Below are 26754 nucleotides of genomic sequence, written 5' to 3' on the forward strand. Positions count from 1 at the left end.
TAGATAATCGTCTTTGCTTCAATTTATTAATTGCGTTCCCCAGGAAATAAATATCTATTCTGCATTAACAAGTGTTTATAAACTTATACTTTTATTGAGATGATACACATATGAACAAAAACCTTTTTCAGACATACAGACTATCTACCAAGTAAAGAAAAGCTTTTTATAGCATATTCTTTTCTTGTTGTCCTTCTTGACCGGTGAGGTAGAACATGGAATAAATAATTTGTACCATAGAAAAATTATTAAAATTACATAAGATAGTAAATAAGTAATATAAAAAATATATACAATACATCTATATTTCTATGCAGAAACGCACACACATATTCGTAAGTACGAATTGTCATTCAACGTGCAACACACACACACAAATCAACACATTAGTCTTTATAGCTCACTATTAAAAAGTTGCTTTGCTTCTGTAAGAAACAATTGATCCCTGAGTTTCATCTCCAATACATGCTCACTTCTTACATGCCTTTGACAAAATCAGTTCCATGTGTAAATAAATAAGAATTCATTCACAACAACATTCGCATGAAGCTAGCAACAACAAAATTGTGACACTCCCAACAATTATTCTTTTAAATATAATACAATCGATGTTAAAAATTGCATGGAGTCGCTTTTGGTTATAATTATGTAATAAATAATTAAATGGATTATTCTATATTCATTCGATAGGTATCACCCAAGGGTGATCCGGTATAATACCATATTGTATATCAGTTAAATGTTTCAAGAACATTTTGTAAACAGGATTAGAGTGCTCCATCGTTGGTATATGCAATGGTTGTCCAACATATTCTATGTAAGATACAGGACTAATTATGCAAGCTGTTCCTGCTCCAAATATTTCCAACAACTAAAATAAAATTGTAATTTCTATGAAGTTGAAACAAATTTTAAATAAAGAATAATTAAGATAGGATATCTTACTCTGTTTTCTGAAAGTAACTGACAAACTTCGTTCATACAAAATTTCCTTTCACTGACTTTAAATTGATTCCATTCTCTGGCTAATGCTAAAATAGAATTTCTTGTAACTCCAGGAAGAATTAAATCACTTGTTAATGGTGGTGTTATTAACTCTTTTTCTGAAATTATAACATATTTATAAAAGTAATATGAAATTATACAGTGAAACTATATAGTTGTGGAACAAGCAATTAAACGAAAAATGTAAAATGATGCTCACCACCATCATCATTTATAAAGAACATGAAAATGTTCATAGTCCCGGCCTCAGTTACTTCATTATCTTCTCCATAAAGCCATAATACTTGTTGCAAACCCTTCTCTATAGCTTCCTTTTGTACATATATAGTAGGCCCATAATTGCTACCTACTTTGTAGTTACCACAACCACCTGGCCATGCTCTTGTATATTGGGGATCAGCCAGTAAAGATATGCCAAGATTTTCTTTTGTTTTGTTAAAATAAGAGCCAACAGGTGACAAAATAATATAGAGTAAAGCAGATTCTGAAGATGCAACACCGAGTGTGGGCTAGATAAAGATGTAAAAATGTAAAAATAATTATAATATATATATATACATAAAGTTCTTTTTATATTCTTGGTTGAATATTCTCATTGATATTTACATTAAATATCTTTTGTATAAAAATATTAATTATCTATGATTATTTCTTCATTGAGATGACTTCTTCTAATAAAAATGTTGCATCATCTGTAAGTAACGATGCATACACACCTTTCAAAGTACAATTTATAAAAAATATATGACATAAATACATTTTTATTCGAAATTTTACATCAATGGAATCAGAAGTACCATTATATGCTAATATTATTCATGTTTGAAAAAAGATACACTTCTATTCATTCATATTAAATAAAGAGCTAATGGCATAAAGATATGACATATACTTCATTGAACATTTAAGGCTTTGTATATTAATTTTTATCTTCTTAACTTTTAATCACTAGTTCTTGTTCTTTTCTACAATACAATGTCTAAGTGTATCTTATAGTCCTACTCCAACAAAAGAGCATTAAACACTACTTTATCGTGTATTATCATTAAGTATTGTGAAATATATTGCTTACTTTATATGTATCTGTTTTTATGACGTCTGTGACATCAATGACACGATTATTATTCATATCGTTCAATTGATTAACATTCTTTATCTTTAAGATAAGACGTTATATTAGAATTTTTCTTTTAAGATGTGCATACTTACATCTATTCCTATAAGTGTTGGGCGTATATATAGACTAGAAGCAGTAGAATGAGGTACCCATTCTTGATCAATACTAATTAATCTACAACAACATTTAATTAATTCTTCTCCTATGAACGTAGGTAGGCCAGTTCTCGTTGCTGAATTGTTCATCCGTTCCATATTTAGTTCTGGTCGAAATATTCTTATCTTCCCATCTACTCCTCTATAAGCTTTTAGACCTTCAAACAACTGAAATAATGCATACAGTGCATACATCAGTAAATGCTGTTAAATAATAGAAACGAATAGGAAACTTTATGAAATATAAGTTGTATTTACCTCTACAGCATAGTGAAGAACTTTTGATGCTGGATGGAGAACTAACTTTTCAAGAGGTGTAATTTCTGGTATTTGCCATCCTCCTAATGTTTCATGATAAAATATCTTTAACATGTGATCTGTAAAATATTTACCAAATGCTAAAGCACTGACATTGGGCTTTGGTTGTAATTGGTCTGGTCCTGCAAGACGGACTGTTAGATCTGCATACTACAAAATATAGCATTTATAAGTTTCAGTTAAAATAATTATTTCAAGAAATTATTGAAATATCTTTTAATAAAGCATACCTTAAAAGATCGTTCCGGTTGTATTACTTTTTTATCTCTAATTTGTAAAGATGATGAATTCCGTTTGATATTAAATTGAAATTGATTCAGGATTCCCCCACAAGATAAAATCTGTATAAAACATTGTGGTGTTTTAATAATTCTAACATGTAACATACAGTACATCTTTCACTAATACGCTCAGTACAGAATCAACATACACAGAAAATAGAAATAAATATGTGGTTGCAGTATTACATAAGTTCAGTCCGTGTTTATGTGGAACAAAGTATCTTTCTTGAATTTGAAAGGTATATAGTGCTTAAATTTTGTATTAGCCCAATATGGAAATACAATCATTTCGAATATGTGTTAGAAGTTATACAGAAATCTTGATTCATATCGGTATTATAAAATATCTGGTTATGTTCAGCGACTGACATGACAAAATAAGACAAACTAATATGCTAAAGTAGTAAAATTCGCGAAGACTCTATCAGAATACCCATTACGGTAATGCTTATGTTAATTCTTCTATTACAAATTGCTTACGGAAGTAATGATAGATTTAGGACAGCAAAATACATGGGTACTACATAGGTTAATTAATTTTTATGTTTCCGGTTACAAGTTTGAAAATTACATATAAGAGTTAGGATTTATCGAATTAATCGTTTTATCTCAGTATGATTTCTTTTTCTTCTCCTTTCTTTTTTTCTCGAAAGTCATTTCTAATAAAAATGCATTCTTGAACACGTGTTATTACAAGCGCTGAATGTCATATTGAACATTGAACTTGCAAGACGCGCGTCAATATCACAAGTTTATAAAATTTTATTTTATTAAAATTTTTTGCTGCTGTCAACATTATCGTGTGAAGCTACTGCATTAAAATTGCATAATCTAAGATGTTTAAAAAATGAGAAACATAATTTACAAAGATAACACTTTGCGTGTAAAACACATTGAAGCTTATTAAAATAAGATTATACTCGCTAATGATATCTAGCGTTATTTTAATATTCTATTCTAAATAAGTTATTACTACATAATCGTTTGCAATAAAATTACTATATTAATTTAAAATCTTTAACTTCTACTTCTTACAAATAACTCATCATTTGTACATTGTATAAATTATATATTTTAATTTTTGCTTGAAATTTTCATTGTTACTTTTAACTTTGACAATAAAAAAATAAAAAATATTGGTAACGTGTGGAATGCTTCTAGATCTTGTTCCTAGACAATTTCTATACGCGTATGAGAATCTTGCATCATCACAGAAACTCAGAGATAATTGTGAAGATTTCACGAAAAATATAGACCGAGTAAACAACCAAATCTTATACGAGATATAGTAATTTTTACATCAGAATTTCGTATTCTACATTTTAATTAATATTAGTATCTATAAGTTTGCAATATTTCAGCGCTTTTAACATTAGATTTTCGAAAGAATCGTGAAAAATATAATTTACCTGACGTCGCAATTGAACCATAGTAATTGAATAGTGATGAATAATCACAAAATGTTTAATCCTTCAGAAGAACCCTTAGCGCACTAGATTCCTTACGCCGTATATTACGAATGTAATTACGTAAATAAACACTTTGTAAAACGGATTTAAGGTAATTTTACTTATTATTGCTTTTGAACAAAAAAAAAAAAAAGGAAATCAAAAAAAGGAAATTAGAAAAGAAAGAATGGGGAAAAATGTGAAATCGAACAGGGGCGCAGGTGATTTAAAATATTCACTACTAAAAGTGTTAGTATTGCAACCGCTATACAGTGACTCCGTTATTATACACTTGTATTCACTTCTTTGAGCATTCTCGAAGAATGTCTTTGCATTAACCAACGGTTAATATTTTACTTATTAGCGGGCAAGAGGCGTGAGAGACAGAAAGAAGCAAAGAACCCCCTCTCTACGTCAGAAAATAAAAGAGTGGGGAATTTGCCGATTCAGTATAATATGTATGTATACACATTGTGATATATACAGTGTTCAGGAAACGTATATTTAATTTCATTTAACTAGTGTAATATAGTTGTCTTTTTAACCTTAACGAATTGCCTAATTTTGTTGATAAGCATGTACGTCCATTGTAGTCAATATTCATGTTGATTGTAATCAAGTACAATTGAAGATAGACGTTATTAATTAGTTTTTATTTATTAGGGCTTGAATATCTCCAGTAATAGGAACCATAGTTATATAAATTTTGCAGTAAACTTTAATCAGACTGTAAAATAAACGTAAAGTTCAGTTCAAAGGCGCGAAAGGAGTTAATTTGTAACAGCAATAAAAGTATTGGTGACAAGAACACCCTGTACGTAAAAGACGAAACTTACGAGCATTGTATGATTGGGAAAGGGGAGGAAAAATTCTAACGGGATTCATAACGAGTGGGGGCAGGGAATTAAAAACAAGTTGATAATATGGTTTGTTCGAGCGATAAGAAAGGACAGCAAGCACGTTGTTAAGAATATCGAACGCTTCTCGATTCTCAAATATATAGAAGAATTGTAAATATTTACTATTTATTATTATTACAGCAAATTATTAGTATCCTCATCCTGTGTACTAATAGTAAATATTTACTATATTTACTATATTTACTATATTTATTGCATTTACTGTATTTACTATATATTCACTATTAGTACACAGTATGAGGATTAAAGTAATAATTCTGACTTGTCGCTATCGCTTTAATTACAAAAGTATGTTCTCACATTTACGATTCTTGCGCAAGAGAAATGAATAAATGCGCTACCTTCTTTTCCAAAATTAATAAGAGAATCGAAACTACCGTCGCAATAAAATGTCAACGACAATTTGGTAAATACTCAGGACGAAATCTTCCAGTTTTATTCGTGTCTTCTTTTTGATATTAATAGCGTGTAAATGTAATAAGTAACATATATCATATCAAGCACGTGACAACACTGGGAACTCTTTTATATTATAGTGAATAAGTGTAAACACGAGGAAGATATTTGTAAGTACAATATTCTCTAAGATGATCTGGTAATTTCACGTAAATCGGGTGATATCGTTTAATTTTTAGAATTATCTTTCCTAATACTATTCCCGCTTTATCGTTTCCAGTTTAGTTTACACTTTATGATTAACGTAACCTCTAACTTGCAATCCACATTTTCAAATGGTTTAGAAATTCCTCCATATATCTATCGCCTTTTTATTATAATTATCCACTCAATTATTCTAGAAATGAACGAATCTGGACTTTTATTTCATCAGACGAACATTCTTCAATTATTATCCATTCTTTAGATTCTATTTTCAGATATTAGTCTACTGAAAGCAACCGTTTCTTTCCAATCAATACAAAAATCCGTTAAAAATCATGAACGATTCGAGAGATTAGGTTAACTGCAGATTAAAAAGACATATCGTTTCAACGCAACTCTGGAATTAGCTGTGAAAAATAATAGTATCTCCACGACGTGGCTTATTGTATGCTCTTACATCTTTTACTTTTGCAATCAATACCTTCTGCATCATACCACGATAATGAAACTGGCAACGAAAATAAACATTTCATCGCATTTACGTCTATGTACATATACGTATAATCCTGTGTCCATTACTGTTTACTGTTTCAGATATTGTGCAAGAATACGAAACGTATTAAACGTTTCCAAATACGTATGTATACATATTTACAAACAAGACACAGTAGATCTCGAGTGTTTTTGACAACAAATTGTAGGCTCGTCCGACACTTGAGGAGGAAGTATCGAATTAAAAGTGACGAAATAATAGAAAACACTGGCTTGATATATTAGAAATTCTTGTTATAATCTCTCTTTATAAATAGTCTTTACATAGAATATATAAGGGTAAAAAAAGAGGAAAAATAATCTTCGCTCATTTCGTTTTGAACAGAATTTGAAAACTTGAATCAGTGAAGCCTTAGATACGAGCGACCGTCGAGTTGCTGCAGACAAAGTTACGATCGAAGCTACGGATAATGTTTTTTTTTTTTATTTGGAAGAATTTTACTATCAATTCTCATTGAGAATTATAAGTAAATTATTATGGCGTGGTACTATGTCGTGTTTAATAAGTGTTTATCGTGTGTTTGATTCTAGCTGAATCTAACGTTTAAATCTAGAGGGTAATGTCTTTTTAGTCTGCGGATCTGATCCGTCGTGTCAAGTAATTGAGTAACTAACGGTTTTTGGTGGTTGTTAACTCTTATGTTATATCTATTACCGAATTTGGATATTTCTTCTTTAAACTGTTGGTATCTTAAGGTCGCGATGTACTGTTTCGTTGGTAACATACCAAGGTGCATCTGTTAAGGATCTTGGGAGTTTTCGATTGGAATCGTTGAAGAATTTCTATGTTGGAATTACTCGCTGTTCCCCATAGTTGGATTCCATAGGTCCAAACGGATTTTAATATGGCCTTATATAGCATTATTTTATTCTGCGCGCTTAAGTTGGAACGTCTGCCAATGAGCCAGTAGAATTTTTCTAATTTTGATTTAAGTTGTTCGGATTTATCTACGACACGAGATGAGCTGATTCGTTAAGGACAAGTTTTCGTTAGGAAAGTGAGGAAAATAGACTTCGCTGTTAATTGGTTATTTTCCAGGTTGGTGGGTGAGGAAGGGTGCTAACCACCCCCGAGAGAAAGTTGCTAGTGGGAAGCATCATACGCGAGAAAAACCAACTTTGTCGTGTCAATTCGTAGTGGACAATAAGCTTTAGAAAACAATTCAGTAAAAAGATGTTTGTTCGATCTGAAGGACCTTAACTAGAAAATTCTGATTTAACCTTAACTAGAAAATTGAGATTTATGGAGGGTCCTTAAGACTATTGAGGGTACGCAGTAAGGATGTGTAACGATAAATACTTATTAAACACGACATAGTGCCACGCCAGAATAATTTACTAATAATTCTCAATGAGAATTGATTGTAAAATTAAAAAAAAAAAGGATGTGCAAACACCTGGCTGCCATCTTGTCCGCGGTGTGTGGCCTGGTTTAGGTAGAGAGTCACCAGACGTAACATAAGGAGAGGCTCATATTATTATACCCTTGAATATACATTATGCTTTGGGTTACAAGATCTAGGAACAAAGGAATTAACGAATAGATTTCTAATTATGTTCCTTGTAAATCAACAACAAAAAACGTAAGCTAGATACAGTTAAAAAAATGTAAACACTAATCAGAACGAACCGTCAACAAACCATGTTACCACTTGTAACAGATTCGAAATATTAGAATCTACAGACGATTCTATGAACGTAGTTGAAACATTAACAAACCAACATACGCAGAAAGTTCCTCCTCCTCCACCAATCTTCATCGATGATGTCATCGACATTCAAACAATGATAAAGTCTATCGAGAAAGATATTAACAAAGAGGATTACAAACTAAAAATTAAAAATGACCAGGTTAAAATTCTGCTGACTAATCCAGACTCCTATAAAAAAGTAACAAAGTTGCTAAAAACCCTGAACCCAAACTTCCACACATATCAACTGAAACAAGAAAGACCTTTTCGTGTGGTACTACGCAACATCCATCACTCAGCTAACTTAGACGAATTGAAGTTTGAACGCTTAAATCATGGCCACGAAGAAACCAACATTAGCAATATAAGGCATAGAATCACAAAAAACCCGCTATCCTTATTCTTTGTTGATTTAAAGCAAGAGCCGAACGACAAAGAAGTCTATAATATCAACCGTCTAATGAATTCTGTAGTAAAAATTGGACCACCTTTTATAAAAAAGAGATAGTTCAATGTAAAAGGTGCCAAAGGTACGGCCACACGCAGAAATATTGCAACCACAATTACCGCCGCGTTAAATGCGCGGGTCTTCATTCTACAGATCAGTGCACTGAATCTTCAGAAACTCCTGCGAAGTGCATCCTCTGTCAAGGAGAGCATCCTGCGAACTAGAAAGACTGCACAGTCTACAAGACATTGTATAAAAATAAGTACCCTAAACCCAGAGTTTAGGACCTAACCGACCAAAGTACTCAGTCCACAAAAATGCCACTCTACTCCTCCAACCTCCTATGCACAGGTAGTTCAAGGAAATCAAAGCAGACGGAAAATCTATAGTGATCATTCACAAAATAGTGTTCCCAGTTCACAAAACACGGATAACTTCAATAGGCTTGAAAAATTAATCGCGAAACAAACAGAGCAAATTAATAACTTGCTATCATTGCTTACAATCATCGTGGACAAATTAACACGCTCCGACGTAAAATAAAACCAACACTCATAACTCTTTGGAATGCTAACGGTCTAGCTCGGCATAAATACGAACTAGAACTCTTCTTAAAACAACAAGAAATTGACGTAATGCTTATATCTGAAACTCACTTCACCGATAAAAATTATCTGAAAATAAATGGTTATAACTTTTACCATACCCAACGTCCCAATGGAAAGGCCTACGGCGGCACCGGAATTATCATCAAAACCAGCATAAAACACTATGAGCTTCCATCATTCCAGAAGGATTACCTCCAAGCTACAAACGTAGCGATAGAAGATTGGCATGATCCAACCACTACATCAGCAGTATATTGCCCTCCTAGACGTTCTATTTCCAAAGAAGACTTCGATAATTTCCTCGGAGACTTGGGCAATAGATTCATAGCTGGAGGAGACTATAACGCTAAACATACCCAATGGGCCGGCAGACTTATCACAGTAAGAGGCAAAAATCTTTTGTAAAGCATAAACACCAATAGACTTAAGACATGAATACCCCCATCACATAATAAAAAAAATCGTAGAAAAACGTAGACTTAAAAAAGTATGGCAAAGTTATAGAACACCTGACGACAAGCGTAAGCTAAATAATGCAACAAGAAAACTAACTAAAACCCTTAAAAATTATAAAAATGACTGTTTTCAAAAATATCTTGATAATCTGTCTCCCACAGCTGACTCCAACTACTCACTATGGAAGGCATTCGGGAAACTCACTCGTCCAAAAATAATCCCTCCAATTCGCTGTCCGCAAGCTGGATGGGCGCGTAGCCCTATACAAAAAGCCAACTTGTTTGCAAGTCACTTAACTAACGTTTTCAAGCCATATTCCTCCACTATTGCAGCGGAAATAACTGAATACCTGCATTCTCCCTTCCAGATTTTTCCTCCTATTGAGCCTTTCTCATCTCTGGAAGTCATAGAATTAATCCGTCGTCTAAATCCCAGAAAAGTATCGGGGCATGATCTGATAAGTGGCAAATCTATTAAGGAGCTTTCCATAAAAGGGATTGCACTCATCACTTCTACTTTTAATGCGATTATTCGCCTTGAATACTATCCTAAGTCTTGGAAAATATCATTGATTACTCTTATGCCTAAACCTGGAAAACCAATATACGAAACTAGCTTTTATCGCCCAATTAGTCTTCTTCCTACTTTGTCCAAACTATTTGAGAAGTTGCTAACGAAACGACTCCTTCCACTCCTAGAGGATTTGAAAACAATGCCAAATCATCAATTCGATTTTCGGAAGCAACATTCTACGATAGAACAAATTCATCGTTTAACCCATAAAATCAGCCAAGATTTAAAAAAGAAAAAATATTCGACAAAGTGTGGCATGAAGGACTTTTGTTCAAACTAAAGAAAATCCTACCACACACCTACTACTCCATCTTAAAATCATATCTAATAGGCTGTTCATGATTAAATACTTAGACGCTATAGCCGCAGTATTTCCAATAGAAGCTGGCATAACCCAAAACAGTGTCCTCGGACCTCTGCTGTTCACCGTCTACACTGCCGATTAACCAACTTTAACATAACCACAGCAACATTTGCTGATGATACAGCTTTATTAGCATCCCACTCAGACCCGATAATAGTCTCCTCTACTCTTCAGCGAGATCTTGATTCTATGGAAAAGTGGTTCTACAAATGGCGCTTCAAAATAAATGAAAATAAATCCAGTCATATAACCTACACGCTGCTAAAACAAACCTGTCCACAGGTGATCATTGGCAGACGTTAAGATTGACTTATTGGCATTGACGACTTAAGCGCGCAGAGTAAAATAATGCTATATAAGGCCATGTTAAAATCCCTTTGGACCTATGGAATCCAACTATGGGGAACAGCGAGTAATTCCAACATAGAAATTCTTCAACGATTCCAATCGAAAACTCTAAGATCTTTAATAGATGTACCTTGGTATGTTACCAACGAAACAATACATCGCAACCTCAAGATACCCACAGTCAAAGAAGAAATATCCAAATTCGGTAATAGATATAACATAAGAGTTAACAACCACCAAAATCCACTACTTACTCAATTACTTGACACGACGGATTAGATCCGCAGACTAAAAAGACATTACCCCTTAGATTTAAACGTTAGATTCAAATAGAATCAAACACACGATGAACACTTATTAAACACGACATAGTACCGCGCCATAATAATTTACTTATAATTCTCAATGAGAATTGATTGTAAAATTTTTCTAAATAAAAAGAAAGAAAAAAAAAATGTTCCTTGTAGCCTTTAGCTAAAGCTATGAGGTTAACTTTTTTAATAATGTCTTTTTGCTATAAATATATGAACGTGCTCCCTATTTTTCCATTGTATTGTAACACTAAGAGAGTAAGGATCTGGATCAGCATAAACTTATACTTATACCTTTATTTATTTCAATATATTTTTCTATTACAAATTCATCCACTCGTTCTTCTATCAGTCAACCCCAACAATTATGAAGTACAAGTTACATTTCATGGTTAGTAGTTCATGAGATTAGATTCTGCTCGATTTATCCGATGACTTGGCATATGGTCAATCCTTTAATAAGTTATAACAATTGCATAGAATGTTTAATGAATCTGTCATACTGAGAAATCCAGCTTCTCCATACTGAGAATTCACCATCACCACAGTAGCTGTTCGACGATTCCACGTACTTTGATTACGACGCGTTTTCTAATTAAGTCGTCGTTGATGTATTTGTAAGGAAGCCATTATTAACGAGATTAGATTGAACAATGGATCAAGTTTACGGAAAAAAATTAATAATAGCGATAGTAACAATAATCTTACAATCAGATTCATATTTACGTTAAACGTTCATTGATCTTGTCTGTTCCGTTTCTTTATCGTGAATAAGAATTGCTTCAAAAAGTTAGCAGATTTTGTTGATTCTTGTGGATTCTCTTTAAGTTTCGTTGAAAGCATGAGATCGAAATATGTACATGTGTTTCATTGAGGGACACTTTACAAGAGCATTGTGCTCTTGATCAACAATTTTTCATTTGGATAATAATTTTAATTATTAAAATATTATTAAATAAGTGCATTTTAAACGAAATTCAAATTTCATTGGTTAATTTAAGGAATACATCTTTAATTTATTGGTGTAAAGTAGATGACTATCTTGTTTTCAAGTTCAATAATTTACAAATTATCAAAGAAATATTAGCATTGCAAACATGTTTATTTGACCTGCTGTCTATTGAAGTATATAACTATTTAAATAAATAAATAAATATATATATATGATAAATAGTAATACAAGTAAGCGGAACATTTACATAGGACAACTTGTGTAACTATTTATCTTATATATATATATTTAAATAATTATATACTTCAATAGACAGTAGGTCAAACCAACATATTTGCAATGCTAATACTTCTTTGATAATTTGTAAATTATTGAACTTGAAAACAAGATAGTCATCTACTTTATACCAACAAATTGAAGATGTATTCCTTAAATTAACCAATGAAATTTGTATTTCATTTAAAATGCACTTATTTAATAATATTTTGATACTTTTTTGTAGAGAATTAAACAATGCATCGAATGATTTATAAAACATGTATAGTTCCGTTAAAGAAAATAAAGGTGACCTTGAAATTTATAAATGCCGCCACTTTCGAAGAAGACAAGTGCACTAAATAATGTATCACTTGAAACCATTTAATTTTATCTAACGAAATTTTTTTTCTATTTTCTACCATTTTAACACTACAACTTGTTCCGGCTGCATGGGACACTCTGTACAGAGTAAGATTTTATCATTGAGTTAATTAATTTTAGTAACAGATTAAAGTTGAAATTTCAAACGTATTTAAATATTCTTGTTTCACTTTACAAACATTTTGTATATGTATGTATATACACATACCTATACACCTATAAACGTTTGTTCATTTAATTTAAATTTCCCTCCTGAATGTATATTGCATTTCTTAAAGTGATGCATCGTCTAGTAATTCTATATTCACAGATCTGTATAGAGGTGTAACGAGGGATGCGAATAAAAAGAGTCATTTGCTTGAATTTATACAGAATTATTATATGTACAGGTGTATACTATAATTATTTGACATTTAATATCTCAAATAGCCGCAGCAAACTAAGATTGTCAATTTTAAATTGTTTTCGTTTAAAGTGTCTCTTCTTCGAATTGTACCGCCACTCGTTGAATGACGTATGTACGTCACACTAAACACGCCTTTAATCGTATTTGATGCCTTGTCGATAGATAGACGAGTCATATTATGATGAGAATTGCTATTTAAAAGTGACCGTTTCTTCTTCTTTTATCTTTTTCAAAAAGGTCGCAATACGTCGTAGAAGGGAACGCGTTAAGTGCGCGAAACTGCGCGCTAAAATGAGTCTTAATATAACAAAGTTATTTTCAAGGAAGAAAACTGGTCCGGTTGATACAGTCGCTGAGATTGGTTTACCTACTAACGTTTCTCATAAATTTCATGTGAGTAAAAATGCCGAGACTGGACAATTGGAAGGTCTTCCCGAATCTTGGATTCGTCTGTTGAATACGCAAATATCAAAATCAGAACAGGATGAGAACCCTGCTGCAGCTTTACAAGCTATTAAATATTATAATTATTCTATGAAACGAAAGCCAGAGGAAAAAGTATTTAAACCTTTTGTTACGGAAGATTTGATCGAGGAAGAGTCTCAAGAAATTGATAAAATTTTATCGAAGAAACGTCACTCTGAAGATTCTGATGGATCGAGCTCTGCAAGTTCTACGGATAGTCAAGTGCAAAGGTTACCCGAACTTCCACCAAAAGTGAATAAGATTCCAAAACCCACACCACGAACATATCCTGATAGAATTGAGAAAACTCTTACTGAGATTCTTGAAGATTTAAATACATATCAAATTGAAGATGATCAGTTGCCTGAGAATGAAAGTGAACAAAATAAAGCAGAAGAGAGTCCCATTTTGCGAAGGAAGACAGAATGTTCAACAGTAAAGCTTAATGATGAAGAGATTTTTGAAGAACTTCGAGCTATCTGCCACGATGGAGATCCAAATCTTCGCTTTGAAAAAACTAAAGAAGTGGGAGCTGGTGCTTCAGGTACTGTATTCATAGCTAGCGATGTACAAACTGATCAAAAAGTTGCTATAAAAGACATAGATTTATCAAAGCAGCCTAAAAAAGAGCTTATATTGACTGAAATTAAAGTTCTCAAAGAATTTCAACATCCAAATCTGGTTAATTTCTTGGATGCATACCTTTTAAATGAACATCTCTGGGTTATTATGGAATTATTAGAAGGTGGGCCACTTACAGATGTTGTTACTGAAACTATAATGAAAGAAGCACAAATTGCAGCAGTTTGTAGAGAAGTTCTAAACGCAATTAGTTTTTTACATACAAGAGGAATTATTCATAGAGATATCAAATCAGATAATGTACTTCTTGGTATGAACGGTGCTGTGAAAGTTACAGATTTTGGTTTTTGTGCTAATATCGATGGTGACGAAAAACGTCAAACTATGGTTGGTACTCCATACTGGATGGCACCAGAAGTAGTGACCAGAAAACAATATGGTAAAAAAGTAGATATTTGGTCTTTAGGTATTATGGCTATTGAAATGATAGAAGGTGAACCACCTTATATGAAAGAAACACCTTTAAGAGCTTTATACTTAATTGCTGCCATTGGTAAACCTTCTATTCCCAGATGGGATACTCTAAGTCCGACATTTCAAAACTTCTTAGAGAGATGTTTGGCAGTTGAAGTCGATGAAAGGGCAACTGCTGATGAATTATTGTCTCATCCATTTTTAGAAAATTGCGCAGAATTAACAAGTCTGATACCCTTAATAAGAACAGCGCAAAGAATTCTTCATAAAGTGTTCCACTAAATAACTTTTCTTTTTTAAGTAGAAATCAAACATTCATTTTTATTTTCAAATACATGTATTTAGTTTCTTGAATATATGTGTAGCATTGCATTTATATTATCTATACAATGCAAAAGCATCCTATATACTGCACATAATTTAGATACATGTAGTGCAGTGATTTTATGTATTTTATATATGACCACCTACCATATTTATATCAATGTTACCAAATTTGTAATAGAAATAGTATAAGTTATAGGTATGAAAAAATTACTAGAAGATTTAAAATTTAATTTTTAAAAAGTAGTTATTCATTTATTGTAGTAACTTTTATAACACAATATATGTGATAGGTTAATTTTTATTGCTTCAGTCATTGAAAAAGTTATCATTAATGTAAATTATTAATGATCATTTCATGTGCAATACCTATCGTAGAAGCTCAATGTCTTTTTTATATTTTCTTTTTTCTTATAAAAAAAAAAAGGTGCAATCTGCCATTAATTTTAAAACACAGTAGGTGCAGAAAGAATACAAGTCAACGTCATTGTGCTAAAAATATATTTCATGTTTTGTATCAGCTTAAGAATCCATTTTACAATTGTTTACATTTTTTATATAGTAAAATATGATTTGTGTAATACTTTTATTATATAAAATATTGTACTTAGTTTGTTCAAGGACTGAAATCGCTAGGTATGTGGACACAGTATCTGTCAAGGGTATAACAATTTATTTTATACTTGACAGTTGTCAAAATACTATAGATAATAATTATTTAGTTATAGTACAAATTTAATTTATAATCTTAATTTAATAATTTTAGCAATTGATGTTTCAAATGTACATCATACATTTCGTTTATTATATTTACCGTTTATATTTTCTGGATTGCATTCCTCCATTGTTTAAAATTTAATAAATCAAGTTATGCCATACATTTTTAATCAAACAATTCACATACAAAGTGGGTATTGTAGCAAATATTATTTTTTATAATTGATTAATCATTATCTAATTACACAAGAAAGACTGCCTTTGTATTAAAAATTTTATAGTCCACATTTTTGAAAAAAATTTGTATCGCAGTAATGAAAAGTTATACCTTGTGATTCAGTGTTGCAAGCACGTGTATTAATAACCAAGTATTTTAAATAATGTGACGTACACACATTTTAAAATGTATTTTTTAAAACTTTTACAAGTTTCAACTAGTTTTATAAGGTTTCACCAAATTTAATAATGTGCAACGTTTAAAAAAATTTTCTACTTATAGTTTAAAATCTAATGCTGTTCAAAGCAGATGCCAAATTTTAGAAAGTGCTGTTCTATCATATGAATACTATGAATTGTGTATATAATATTTTCAGAATATCTTTCATGAAAAATATTTGTAACTATACTACAATCAAATATCGTCCATAATTACTTAGTTTAAGATCTGAGCAGTAATATCACTACTGTGATAACAAAAACTGAGTCCTGTTGTATTGTATTTCTATATTTAATATTGTCATATTATTCTTTACCTTTTGTGTAATTAAGTATTGCATGTTCAATTTAAATATAATTTAATATGACTTCAGCTGAATAATAAACACTGATATAAAATCATATGTAAGAATTCAACATGTACGTTCACTAAGTCAATTATTTAGTATGTAAAATGATCAATCAAATCAAATGTAAAATAAATTTTATGCTTAACCATGTTTATATTAACATGATAAATTAAAAAATTTGTTACAAAAGCATTAATGTAAAATTAATTAATCTAGACACAGTCCTAACATTTGTGCCTTATCAAATCAATACATATGGTTCTATGCCAATTGCCTTACAAATACTTTTATCAGTGATAATGCAGCATAAAAAGAATAATAAGATAACTGATGATTGCACAAAATATTTGCAAAATTTTTAATTGTTTTTGAATATTCCATATCTATGTATTATTTTTAAATATATATATAAGGAAACATCACATCGTTTTAACAATAAATGGTTTATTTACAAGACATAGTTATAATTTTGTACATACTACTGTCCCCAAGAATTCCTTAGACCACACTGAAGTTCTCAATTATACATAATATTCTTAATATTGAAATAAAATTCATTATACGCATAAATATATTTACATTATATTTATATAAATTTTTACATATTAATATACATAAAATAATGTAATTTTTATTACTCAGAATAAATATGTATATTTAATATTTTATATGAAAGAAGTAACAGCAGTGTGGCCCTTATTTTATTAGAATAAATATACATATAGAAGTTATTTATTTACTTATGCAGAAGTAAATTACGTGTATCCGAGATATTATATTTGTAATTAATTTAAATAAATTCATAAGAATTTATATTATTTACTAGTTTTGAGATGGAAGGATCTCTCATTTTCTATCTATATATCAATTTTTTATCTTTTTCTAATTTTTTACACCATCCTATAATTTTTTATATTAATCATATATTATCCGTCTTATGCCATAATCATGAATGTACAATTCGATAGATTATAGAAATTTACAATTGAATGTAAAATTATTACTTGATACTGCTGAGGATAATGAATAAAGTTAATACGAGTATAATCATACGTTATTATACTGTGTTTGTTATAACAATCATTTTTTTAATTTATATGGCTGAGAATAAGAAGATACTCAACCCATTTCTTTAATAAAAAAGTGAAAATTTAATAATTCATGGTTTTGCCATAAAAGGGATAACATATCTTTTGTAGATACATTGCATAAGATTTTTTAACACGGATTTTCATTAATTATAAAATTTGAAAGAAATGTAGAATACAGCAGTAGAAAAATGAATTCATATAATAAACAAAATTATCATATATGAATTCATTTGATATAATGACATTTAATATTGATGACACTGATCTATTACTTGAATCTACTGTAAATGATTTTAGATATAATTCTCTGTGTTTACAACTTCCCAAATTAAATTATAAATATTTCAGATCTATTTTTAAACCAATATTTCTAATTCATATTGTAGATAGAACTAAAATTTACATCGAAACCTAAACTCTTCGATACGCCCATTTTTTCAATAAATTCTTCAGAATTAATGTTTAATTAAAGGTCAGTTTTGTGCGTATCTTAGCGCTCGTAATTTTCCAGCGACGAGAAAACTTGGATCTTCTAACATAGCTTTTAAAACAGCCAAAAAGTCGGCTGCTTGGTCTTCATCAATTGCACGCCTATCATACGATAAAGTTGTTGACATTTTTGTTATTTTTTGTAGCGCGACATCTGTAAAATGATACGTTATATTTCCTGCATTTTTCCTGCATTCGGATATAAAATACATACGATACATATTCTAAAATAATAAAAATATAAATTTCTTTAATACTTTTACCTAGTTCCTCACGACCACTTCCAACTGCAAGTATTGCTGTTTGAGGAGGATTTATGATTGCACTGAATTGTTTAATACCAAACATTCCCAAATTGGATATTCTAAAAAAATATTGGAAATATAAAATTTGCAGTTTTATATTTTATATAAATTCATTTATTTACGTGAATGTTCCTCCTTGGAATTCTTCGGGTTTTAATCGACCGTTTCTAGCTTTCTCGGCTAGTTCTTTAATATTTTGCGAAATATCTACTACACTTTTAGCTGAAGTATCAAAAATAATTGGTGTAATAAGACCTGTTTCTGTAGCAACAGCGACAGAAATATCCACCCTTGGCATACGAATTATCTGTTAAAAGATGAAATACCTTGTTCTTTGATAATTATTTACGTAATAAATTTCAACCATTGTGTCAAATCGTATACTAACTTGATCGTTTTGATACAACGTATTAATAAATGGGCATTCGATTAGTGCGTGTGCGGTTGCTTTCGTAACGAAATCGTTTATCGAGACTTTAATACCGTCAGCCTTTAGTTCGCTACGTATTTCATTTAGTTTATCAATCTTAATATCGACGAAAGCATAAGAATGTGGAATATTACTCTACAAAATTGTTAAGACTGTATTATTATGTTACTTATGTAATATAAATACGAAATTTTGTTGCGTGAATCTATAAAACAACTTATAATTACTTTTGATTCTCCGAGTCTCTTAGCAATAACACCACGTATATTAGAAACTGGGATATCTTCATACGTGGAAGGACGGCCACTAGGTACATGTGCTTTTGAAGGTACATCGCCTGGTTCTTTTCTGCCTTTTTCAAGTTTAGGTGCAGCTGCTATTTGAATATGTAAAACATACATATTAATGCATATTGTACTTTAATATTTTCGTTGTTAGCTTTTGCATACCTGTTTTTGGTGCAACTTTTTTTAAATTATTTGCTTGAATATACGCTAAAACATCACTTTTTAGTAATCGATTAGTTCGTCCAGTACCTTTGACCGATTGTGCACTTAATCCATATTCCTCCAACAATCGCTTTACTGCTAAACCATAAACTCTAAAAAAGGAATATAATAACAGACAGCACTATCGTGCGCAAATATTTTTGCACCATCGATCATAGGAACATTTTTATACATACTGTCCACTTGGTACAGGTGTTTTATCTGCAGTCGCTGAAGCTGGAGCAGCTTCTGCAGATGGTGCAGTAGCTGCAGATGGTTTTGTAGTTGTCGGGATAACAACATTTTTCCAATCCATTCCCTTTTCTACCATAATGGCAATTAATTGTCCTACTGCCACTTGACTTCCTTCAGGAACCTAATAGGCGAATCTTTAGAAAGATATTTCCAATTTTAAATAAAACACGACTGAATCTATAATAAAAATTATGTACAAGGATTTTTGCAAATACGCCTTCATCCTCGATTTCAAAAGTCATAACAGCTTTGTCTGTTTGAATCTCTGCCAGTGCATCTCCTGGTTCTATCTCATCTCCTTCCTTTTTAAGCCACTTTACAATTGTACCTGTAGTCATAGTTGGCGATAGTGCTGGCATACTGACATTTGTTCTAGAAATAATAATTAAACAAATTTTTATGATATGCATTATTAATCACTTTGATGAATACGTACTGGCCAGGAGGTGGTGGAGCTGATGTGCTTGCAGTAGGTGCTGCTGTTGCTGCTGCTGGCGCAGAAGGTGTTGGTGATGGAGCTGCAGGTGTAGTTGAAATACTATCTGGCATTTCCACGGATTTCCAATCTTCGTCTACATCAACTGTAAGTGCTATTAATGTTCCTACTTTGATATCTTTGGTTCCTTCTTGCACCTAATAAAATATTATATTAAGTTCATTCTTATAAAGAATTTCTGAATGAAATATAAATATATAGAATTAATTAAACCGAAACTTGGGTACATGAAACCTACAATTATTTTTGCAAGAACACTCTCATCGTCAACTTCCATAGTAACGACTGCCTTATCAGTTTGAATATCAGCGAGTGCATCCCCTGGTTCAATTTTGTCACCTTCCTTTTTGAGCCATTTGACAATAGTACCACTTTCCATAGTAGGTGACAGGGAAGGCATTAAGACTTCCCTTCCTGTGACTAAAAATTAATTAAAAATTGCGATACTGTAGAAAATTATATACTGAACAGCACAAAAAACCAACATGGCTTTTAAATTACTATGATAGTTGATTGCATAATCAATCTAAATAATATAACGAATACATGATTACACGTTGAAGTTAATAAAAAATAGGAGAAATGATTTCGTTTAATATCCTCAATATTATGATTTGCATGGTAGTAATTAGTGTTATTTGAAATAAATATTATTCGAGATATATGACCGCAGGTTAACCTCAATTTCATCACGAATAAGAGCGTTAATAAAGTATTTCTGAATAAATTGCATACCATCGAGAACCCAACTTGTATGGAAACATAATCGTTGATATTTTAGCGGCACAAATATTCGAGGTATTAGCCGATTACTATTCTTAATAGATAAAAGTGCAATTCTAGGTATCATCATTTGCGCCATATTTGATACGAAGCAATTAATCTAAGAGTTGTCTAAGTACGCGTATATACACACACGGAGATTGCTTTATACAGGCAACTTTCGACCTTCACAATGAGAATCTGTCTATCAAAGAATTCATTGGAGGGGGACGTTAACCACTTAATGTTTCTCAATGATATATCCACTTTCACCTTTTACTAAGTAACTATAAGTATGTATCCTCTATCTGATTTTTTTTTACAGAACGATTTTATATCTTTTTCACCTAGTACACAAATATTATATGTTTTAATTTAAATCTCGCGCTTACTGGATTATAACGCGAGTAACGTAAAAGATATGGCATTGTACACGTGGTCGCTTATATAATTGCACTACTTAATAAAATTAATAGAGCTAATTATGAATATCCAGTAGGTTGAATAATCCATCATTAAATTATATTAATCCATTAATACATTGTAAAATCTTATGCATATCTTGTTTCAATATGAAATTTGTTTAAACGGTATATATATAAAGCTGAAATTAAATAATCTTTATACAGGATAAAGATCGAAGACATAAATAAAAAAGATATTATTTGTAAAATTCTTTATTTTATAAGTATATAAATAATGCGTTGAGTATCCCAAATAGTTGTTAACTTTTATTTCTAGAAAACCTTTTAACTTTTAAGTTATTAGGAACATGTAGGGCGTCTTAAGCTATTTATAATTATGTTTCTGAAACAACAAATTATTTATTACCGTAAATTATATGATTAAAGATAATTATAGTTTATAGTTTTAAAGTAAAAAGATATATAATGGAGTAAATAAATGCTGTATTGGATTATAAAAGTTCTGTTATAAATGGTATGATGTTTATTGAATTTTCATCATTAGGCAAGTCTTACAACATATGATTATGATAAATGAACGAATAAGATAATAGTCGCAACTTGTTGCGTATCACATATTCGTTAGCAAGATGAGGTGATTATTTGGTCCACATTGAAATATCACGATGGAATTTGTCAGTCCTTTTTTTCGACCAGTTTAAGGAGTGTTAGGATTTTATTGAATTCTACACTCTTCTCGATCAGCATTTTGAGGCCAATCGCAAATATTATTCCTCCCGTTCCAAATTAACTTGTTGGGACACGTGAACTTCAGTGGTATTCCGTGAACACACTCATAGTACTGTAATAAGAAATATATACATATGTACGTATGTACGTAAATCATGTATAGAGATTATTAAAACGATAAAATTGTTTATAATTTACTAGACGACAAGATCAATAAATTCTTATACAAGTTTTTATTTACTTACAGAGTGACATTCTTTAGATGGAACGAATTTGTTATCGGTTTCGCAATTGATTTTATGAGCTTCGTCATTGTCTATCGGCTGTTGCGTGGATTCGGATTTATTCGTTTCTTCCGTAGTGGAAGAAGTTACCTCTGGCTTCTGAGTAGGTCTTTCTGTAGGTTTGTGAGTTGTAGGCGGTCGTGCAGATTGAGTAATTTGGGTACTTTGAGTAGTTTGAATATTATCCGACGACGTGGTACTTGGTGGCTTTGCCCAGTCAGGCTAAAAAGCAAACAATAACTATAACCAGCAAGCTACGATGTATTATTTTTAAAAGATAATTTCATATTCCGATATTGTTTTAATCATTTGCAAAGATATATTATTATATTAATCTGTTAAATTAGACAATCTTGTCTACAATTTCAATAGAATAAAATAAAATTCTTTACCGTAGGGGTGGTATGAAAATCTTTATCTGGCACGATATATCCTTCTAAACCTTGACTAATGACATTCATCAGAGGGTTGCGGTCACCGCAAAGTCCTTGAAAGTCGTCCATGTCGATGGCCCAAACCATGGCACCAGCGTATCGAGATTCCTTGATGAAATCGATCTTGTATTTCACGCTCTCCACGTTTTCATAACCAACCCATTGTGTACCTGTGATTATTAGTTTGACGATAAGGATTATCAAAATTATTTACTTACGTATATGCATACCTTGATACATGTACGGAACTTTGCCAATATCGTCAAATTTTTGAGTCCAGTTACTGCCTGGAGCTTGTAAATTGGTACAGATCTTCGGATAGATATTTTCGATTAGTTTCGAAGCGTAAAGTTAGAAGAAACGTAATATTTGATTGATCGTACTTCGTAATAAGAAAGGAATCCCTTAGCTTGTGTGTATTTTCCAGGTTTACCACCTCCAGCCTCTTTGTTAATGTAAGTGCCTGGCTCGTAATTGTTGTTACTTTGACTGAGGGTGAACGTACGTCCGTATAACGGAATGCCGACAACCAGTTTCTTAGCGGGACAGCCTTTTTCTTCCCAAAGCAGAAGGCCATCGTGCTAAGAAGAAAAAGTGGAATCTTATAAACAAATTATGCTATCATCTTGTACGGCATATATTTACACTAAATTTAGTTTTCAAGTAAGATTTCTTTTTTTAATTTCACAAATAAATTTTAAACAAATTTACGTGATAAATCAGAAACAAATTTACATATGTTATCAAAGATATAAAGTTAGGTGTAAATTTCGAGAGTAAAGATACGCCCACATTTTGCCAAGTTCTTACCACATTTAATTTCTCGTATGCCCATTGATCGTGTGGACGACGATAAAGTGGACTGTGTACATCAGCAAATCCAGCCCAATTACCACGAAGATCGTAAGACATTACATGGATGGCGTCCATATTTCTATGGAAATATTTTCCTTATTTACCACGACGATATACATCTCATTAATTCACTTACTTGCATAATTCTGGCACGTGATAACCTTCGTCTAGGCGGAATTTTGCCATTGGTACCGCCATCGTGAGCTCCCATCCCTTGTTTTCCTTGTCAAAAGCACGTCTTAATTCTTCGACAAAGTAGAAGAACTTGTCCTTGTCGGAAAATCTGCCACCTCTGTCAGAGGCGCCAGGGTATTCCCAATCGAGATCGAAACCATCGAAACCGTATTTATGCATAAATTCTGGCGAAAAATAGCAGTGATATAGGAGGTACATTTTCCATTAAACGAAATCGAACTTTCGTATTTATATTTTTGTACCAAAAAGCTGATATTAATTATCGTTTACGTAAGTGTATAGAACATCGGCTTTTATTTTCACGCAACTTAGTCTGTATTAGAAATATATGACGAAAAAGACAAAGAATTAATCAGCACGTTAAAATAAAAAGTGAGTATTTGCAAGTTTACTTACCAACTACGCTCTTGATGAAGCTGTCGCGTCTTTCCTTCACGCTGACCAGGGCACTGTACTTTCTGCCACCCTCTCCCCAACCACCAACAGCCACGGAGGTTTTCAGATGAGGATACTTGGATTTAAGGTTGTTGAAGGCCAAGAAATTGCCTTTATATTGATCCAGTTCTGGATCCAAGATAAGTATCTCCCAAGTGACATTGCTCACACCGATAAACGAATAAATGATATGGGTGCAGAGATCACCCGGAATATCATCTACTCCGTAACTACCGACATCCGGTCGATAAATGGCCCAGTTACTGAAGTAACACGTTATTCTGGCAGGCTGATTTGCTGAAACTTTTCCAAATAGTGTTATCTATTTCACGTCCCGTTTAAGTGGTCGAACGTTAGAAATTTGTTTTCAGTATTATCAATTGTCATTATCGATTTGTTATTCGAAACAAATAGCGTGTTTACCTGTCGTGTAAACGAGAACCACGAGTAACAAGGAAAGCGTTAGAAAATTATTTCCCGATGACATTTTCGTACCTGTAAACAATTAAACGTAGTTAATCTTATTTCATTACGTCAGCCCAAAAGTTTCTAACGATATTTCGGATAATAAATTCGTCGAGAATAAATTTTCCGAATTAGCCGATACTTTGTTGGAAACGATCGGTATCGTTTAAGAGGTTTCGATGTTTCGCTTACTATGCTGCAAATAACGCAGGTTAAATCGAACTTTTTTTTTTAGCAACACGTTATTCACGTTTGATGATTCAATCGATATCTGGTAATTACAGTTCACGTCCGAAGTAATTCCGACATGCCAATCGACGCTTGGCAGTATCAACGTCTGTTTTAGTCGAGTGTCGAGGCGTCTCTGGAAGACGAGCGATCTACCGCGGCCAGAGCGATCGTTTTATCGAACGTAGTCGTTCTTCAAACAGAAAACGATCCAAGCCGACCGGTTTTCAGTAAAGTAAATACCGCGATAACTCCGTGAATTTTTTCCCGAACAGTCTCATGTTATTCTTGTTGTCGCACGAGCGTCGAACAAATGACCACGTCGCGATCCACTCGAGCCCGTTTCGTCGATCTTAATCTTCATCTTGGACCTCTCTTTTGTCTTGGCGGAAGGAATTTCATTTTGAAATTGAATGGGTCGCGTCTTGTTTGCTAAATTCGATTCGTTCCCTTTCCGTTGGTTTAATACTCCTGCGATACCATGTACAGTTTTCTCCTCCCTTTTTTCTTCCACGTTTCTTTGTTATATATTTTTTTCATCAATTTCTACTTAACTTTTACCAACGCAATTACTTTTGACCTTATCTTAGACATTTATGTTTTCAAAACCTAGAAAAGTTGCCCCAGAAAGGAGATGGCGGTTAGAACCGAAAAAGAATCGATGATCTTAATACAGATAAATAATTTCGATAGACAAGCAATTAACGGATATTTAGATCTCGAGAGAAAAAGCCATTTTGTTTGGAAGAACGTTCAAATCGTCGAGGCAATTTTTTGCAATTATACCGAATCGAGCCAGACCTCTGCTCGCATCGAGACGAAAACGAGTTTGTGTCCAGCGAAAGAAGTGGCATAGAACATTAAAAGTTCAAGCACCTTTTTAACGGGAGTTCAAACGCGAGAAGCCAAAATCGAGGCGACCCACGCATAGAATGGTCCGGACGATAAAAGTCAGGTATATTTTTTACGCGTTTCTCGTCGACAAAAATCGTCGCAAAATCAAGCTGCGAGACGGTGCTCGTAAAAAATCGTAGTTCGTCCTATTGCATTTTGCAGGTCTGCACCGAGAAAATTGCAACATACGGGACGATTATTCGTATAAAACTTGAGACAAAGCGGTATCGAAGATACGTTCTATTCTATTAAACGTAAACAATGATAAAGAAATTCCTATTGTAAAGGCAGTTCGATGGAAAATTTCGATAAAATCTCGATTAGGGACAGCGTCGAGAGAACGTTTACCTTTCAACGCAATTAACGCTTTCGGAATTATTTTCATAGAAATCGCGGTAGACGTAAAAAACATTCAAAACGAAAGAGTAAAAAAATAGCGGGAAAGGAAAGCGAATGAGAATCGAAAGAGGCAAGAGAACGGATAACGTCTTCTTTGCTAACGCGTTTCTCTAACTCTCACCGCTCGATAAAAAGATTCTTCGACATTATTTCGGCAGGATTGTTTATATCACGATATTGTTTATTCACGATCGAATCGTTTCAGATCGTTGCCTCGCTTCGATGGAGCGCGAATATCGATCGAATATCGATTGGGAAAAGAAAAGTAGGAAAGTAGCGAGATGAACGAGGAACGAAGATGAAGAGGGATCGAAAATGGTCCTTGGCTTTGGACGAGTTCTGCGCTGAGTAAAAGAGCTACATAATGGTCCTGGGCTGCGAAAATAGAAAAAGATAGCGAGGCAAGACCGCGGCTTTTTCGTTACGCGAATTAAAATGCCGGCTGCATCGGATTATCCTTCGGCTATTATTCCGCGGGTTGCACTGCGAATACAAACGCCGCGAATCCATACCCATACCCAGAATAGATGTACGTTTTAACCGACACGATAATTCG

At 32.4% G+C, this 26754-nt stretch overlaps 4 protein-coding genes across 10 annotated transcripts; 1 reads left to right on the top strand and 3 right to left on the bottom strand.

The window, feature by feature from the left end:
* Positions 1–72: 72 nt before the first annotated feature.
* LOC126878340 (branched-chain-amino-acid aminotransferase, cytosolic) lies at positions 73–4687 on the bottom strand. Of its 6 annotated transcripts, none has more exons than XM_050641069.1 (7): positions 4286–4687; positions 2826–2936; positions 2536–2745; positions 2215–2445; positions 1205–1514; positions 946–1103; positions 73–871 (listed from the first exon to the last, which is right to left on the bottom strand). In XM_050641069.1, the coding sequence occupies exons 1-7, from the start codon at positions 4304–4306 to the stop codon at positions 680–682; spliced, it is 1233 nt and encodes a 410-aa protein (XP_050497026.1). In that variant the 5' UTR covers positions 4307–4687; the 3' UTR covers positions 73–679. The 6 variants fall into 6 exon arrangements, with proteins under 6 accessions (XP_050497026.1, XP_050497031.1, XP_050497028.1 ...); XM_050641074.1 differs by lacking the exon at positions 4286–4687 and adding an exon at positions 3357–3631 and having other exon boundaries at positions 2536–2717; XM_050641071.1 differs by lacking the exon at positions 4286–4687 and adding an exon at positions 3357–3629.
* An 8394-nt stretch (positions 4688–13081) lies between these two features.
* Positions 13082–16995, top strand: LOC126873052 (serine/threonine-protein kinase PAK 1). Its single transcript, XM_050633511.1, has one exon. It carries the CDS (start codon positions 13484–13486, stop codon positions 14993–14995), a length of 1512 nt encoding a protein of 503 aa, XP_050489468.1. The 5' UTR covers positions 13082–13483; the 3' UTR covers positions 14996–16995.
* On the bottom strand, positions 16964–21026 carry LOC126873031 (dihydrolipoyllysine-residue acetyltransferase component of pyruvate dehydrogenase complex, mitochondrial-like). Its single transcript, XM_050633437.1, has 11 exons — positions 20829–21026; positions 20332–20513; positions 20034–20230; positions 19795–19969; positions 19540–19718; positions 19304–19455; positions 19082–19230; positions 18813–18989; positions 18547–18731; positions 18383–18483; positions 16964–18273 (listed from the first exon to the last, which is right to left on the bottom strand). The coding sequence occupies exons 1-11, from the start codon at positions 20953–20955 to the stop codon at positions 18104–18106; spliced, it is 1794 nt and encodes a 597-aa protein (XP_050489394.1). The 5' UTR covers positions 20956–21026; the 3' UTR covers positions 16964–18103.
* Positions 21027–21654: 628 nt separating this feature from the next.
* On the bottom strand, positions 21655–25693 carry LOC126873035 (endochitinase). 2 transcript variants are annotated; one of them, XM_050633503.1, is made up of 10 exons: positions 24960–25693; positions 24636–24707; positions 24174–24515; positions 23719–23941; positions 23538–23661; positions 23111–23308; positions 22958–23039; positions 22686–22897; positions 22255–22515; positions 21655–22121 (listed from the first exon to the last, which is right to left on the bottom strand). In XM_050633503.1, the coding sequence occupies exons 2-10, from the start codon at positions 24697–24699 to the stop codon at positions 21996–21998; spliced, it is 1632 nt and encodes a 543-aa protein (XP_050489460.1). In that variant the 5' UTR covers positions 24700–24707; positions 24960–25693; the 3' UTR covers positions 21655–21995. The 2 variants fall into 2 exon arrangements, with proteins under 2 accessions (XP_050489460.1, XP_050489451.1); XM_050633494.1 differs by having other exon boundaries at positions 24870–25693.
* Positions 25694–26754: the final 1061 nt, after the last annotated feature.

This window comes from Bombus huntii, chromosome 2 (assembly GCF_024542735.1).
Source record: "Bombus huntii isolate Logan2020A chromosome 2, iyBomHunt1.1, whole genome shotgun sequence".
Lineage (NCBI taxonomy): Eukaryota > Metazoa > Arthropoda > Insecta > Hymenoptera > Apidae > Bombus > Bombus huntii.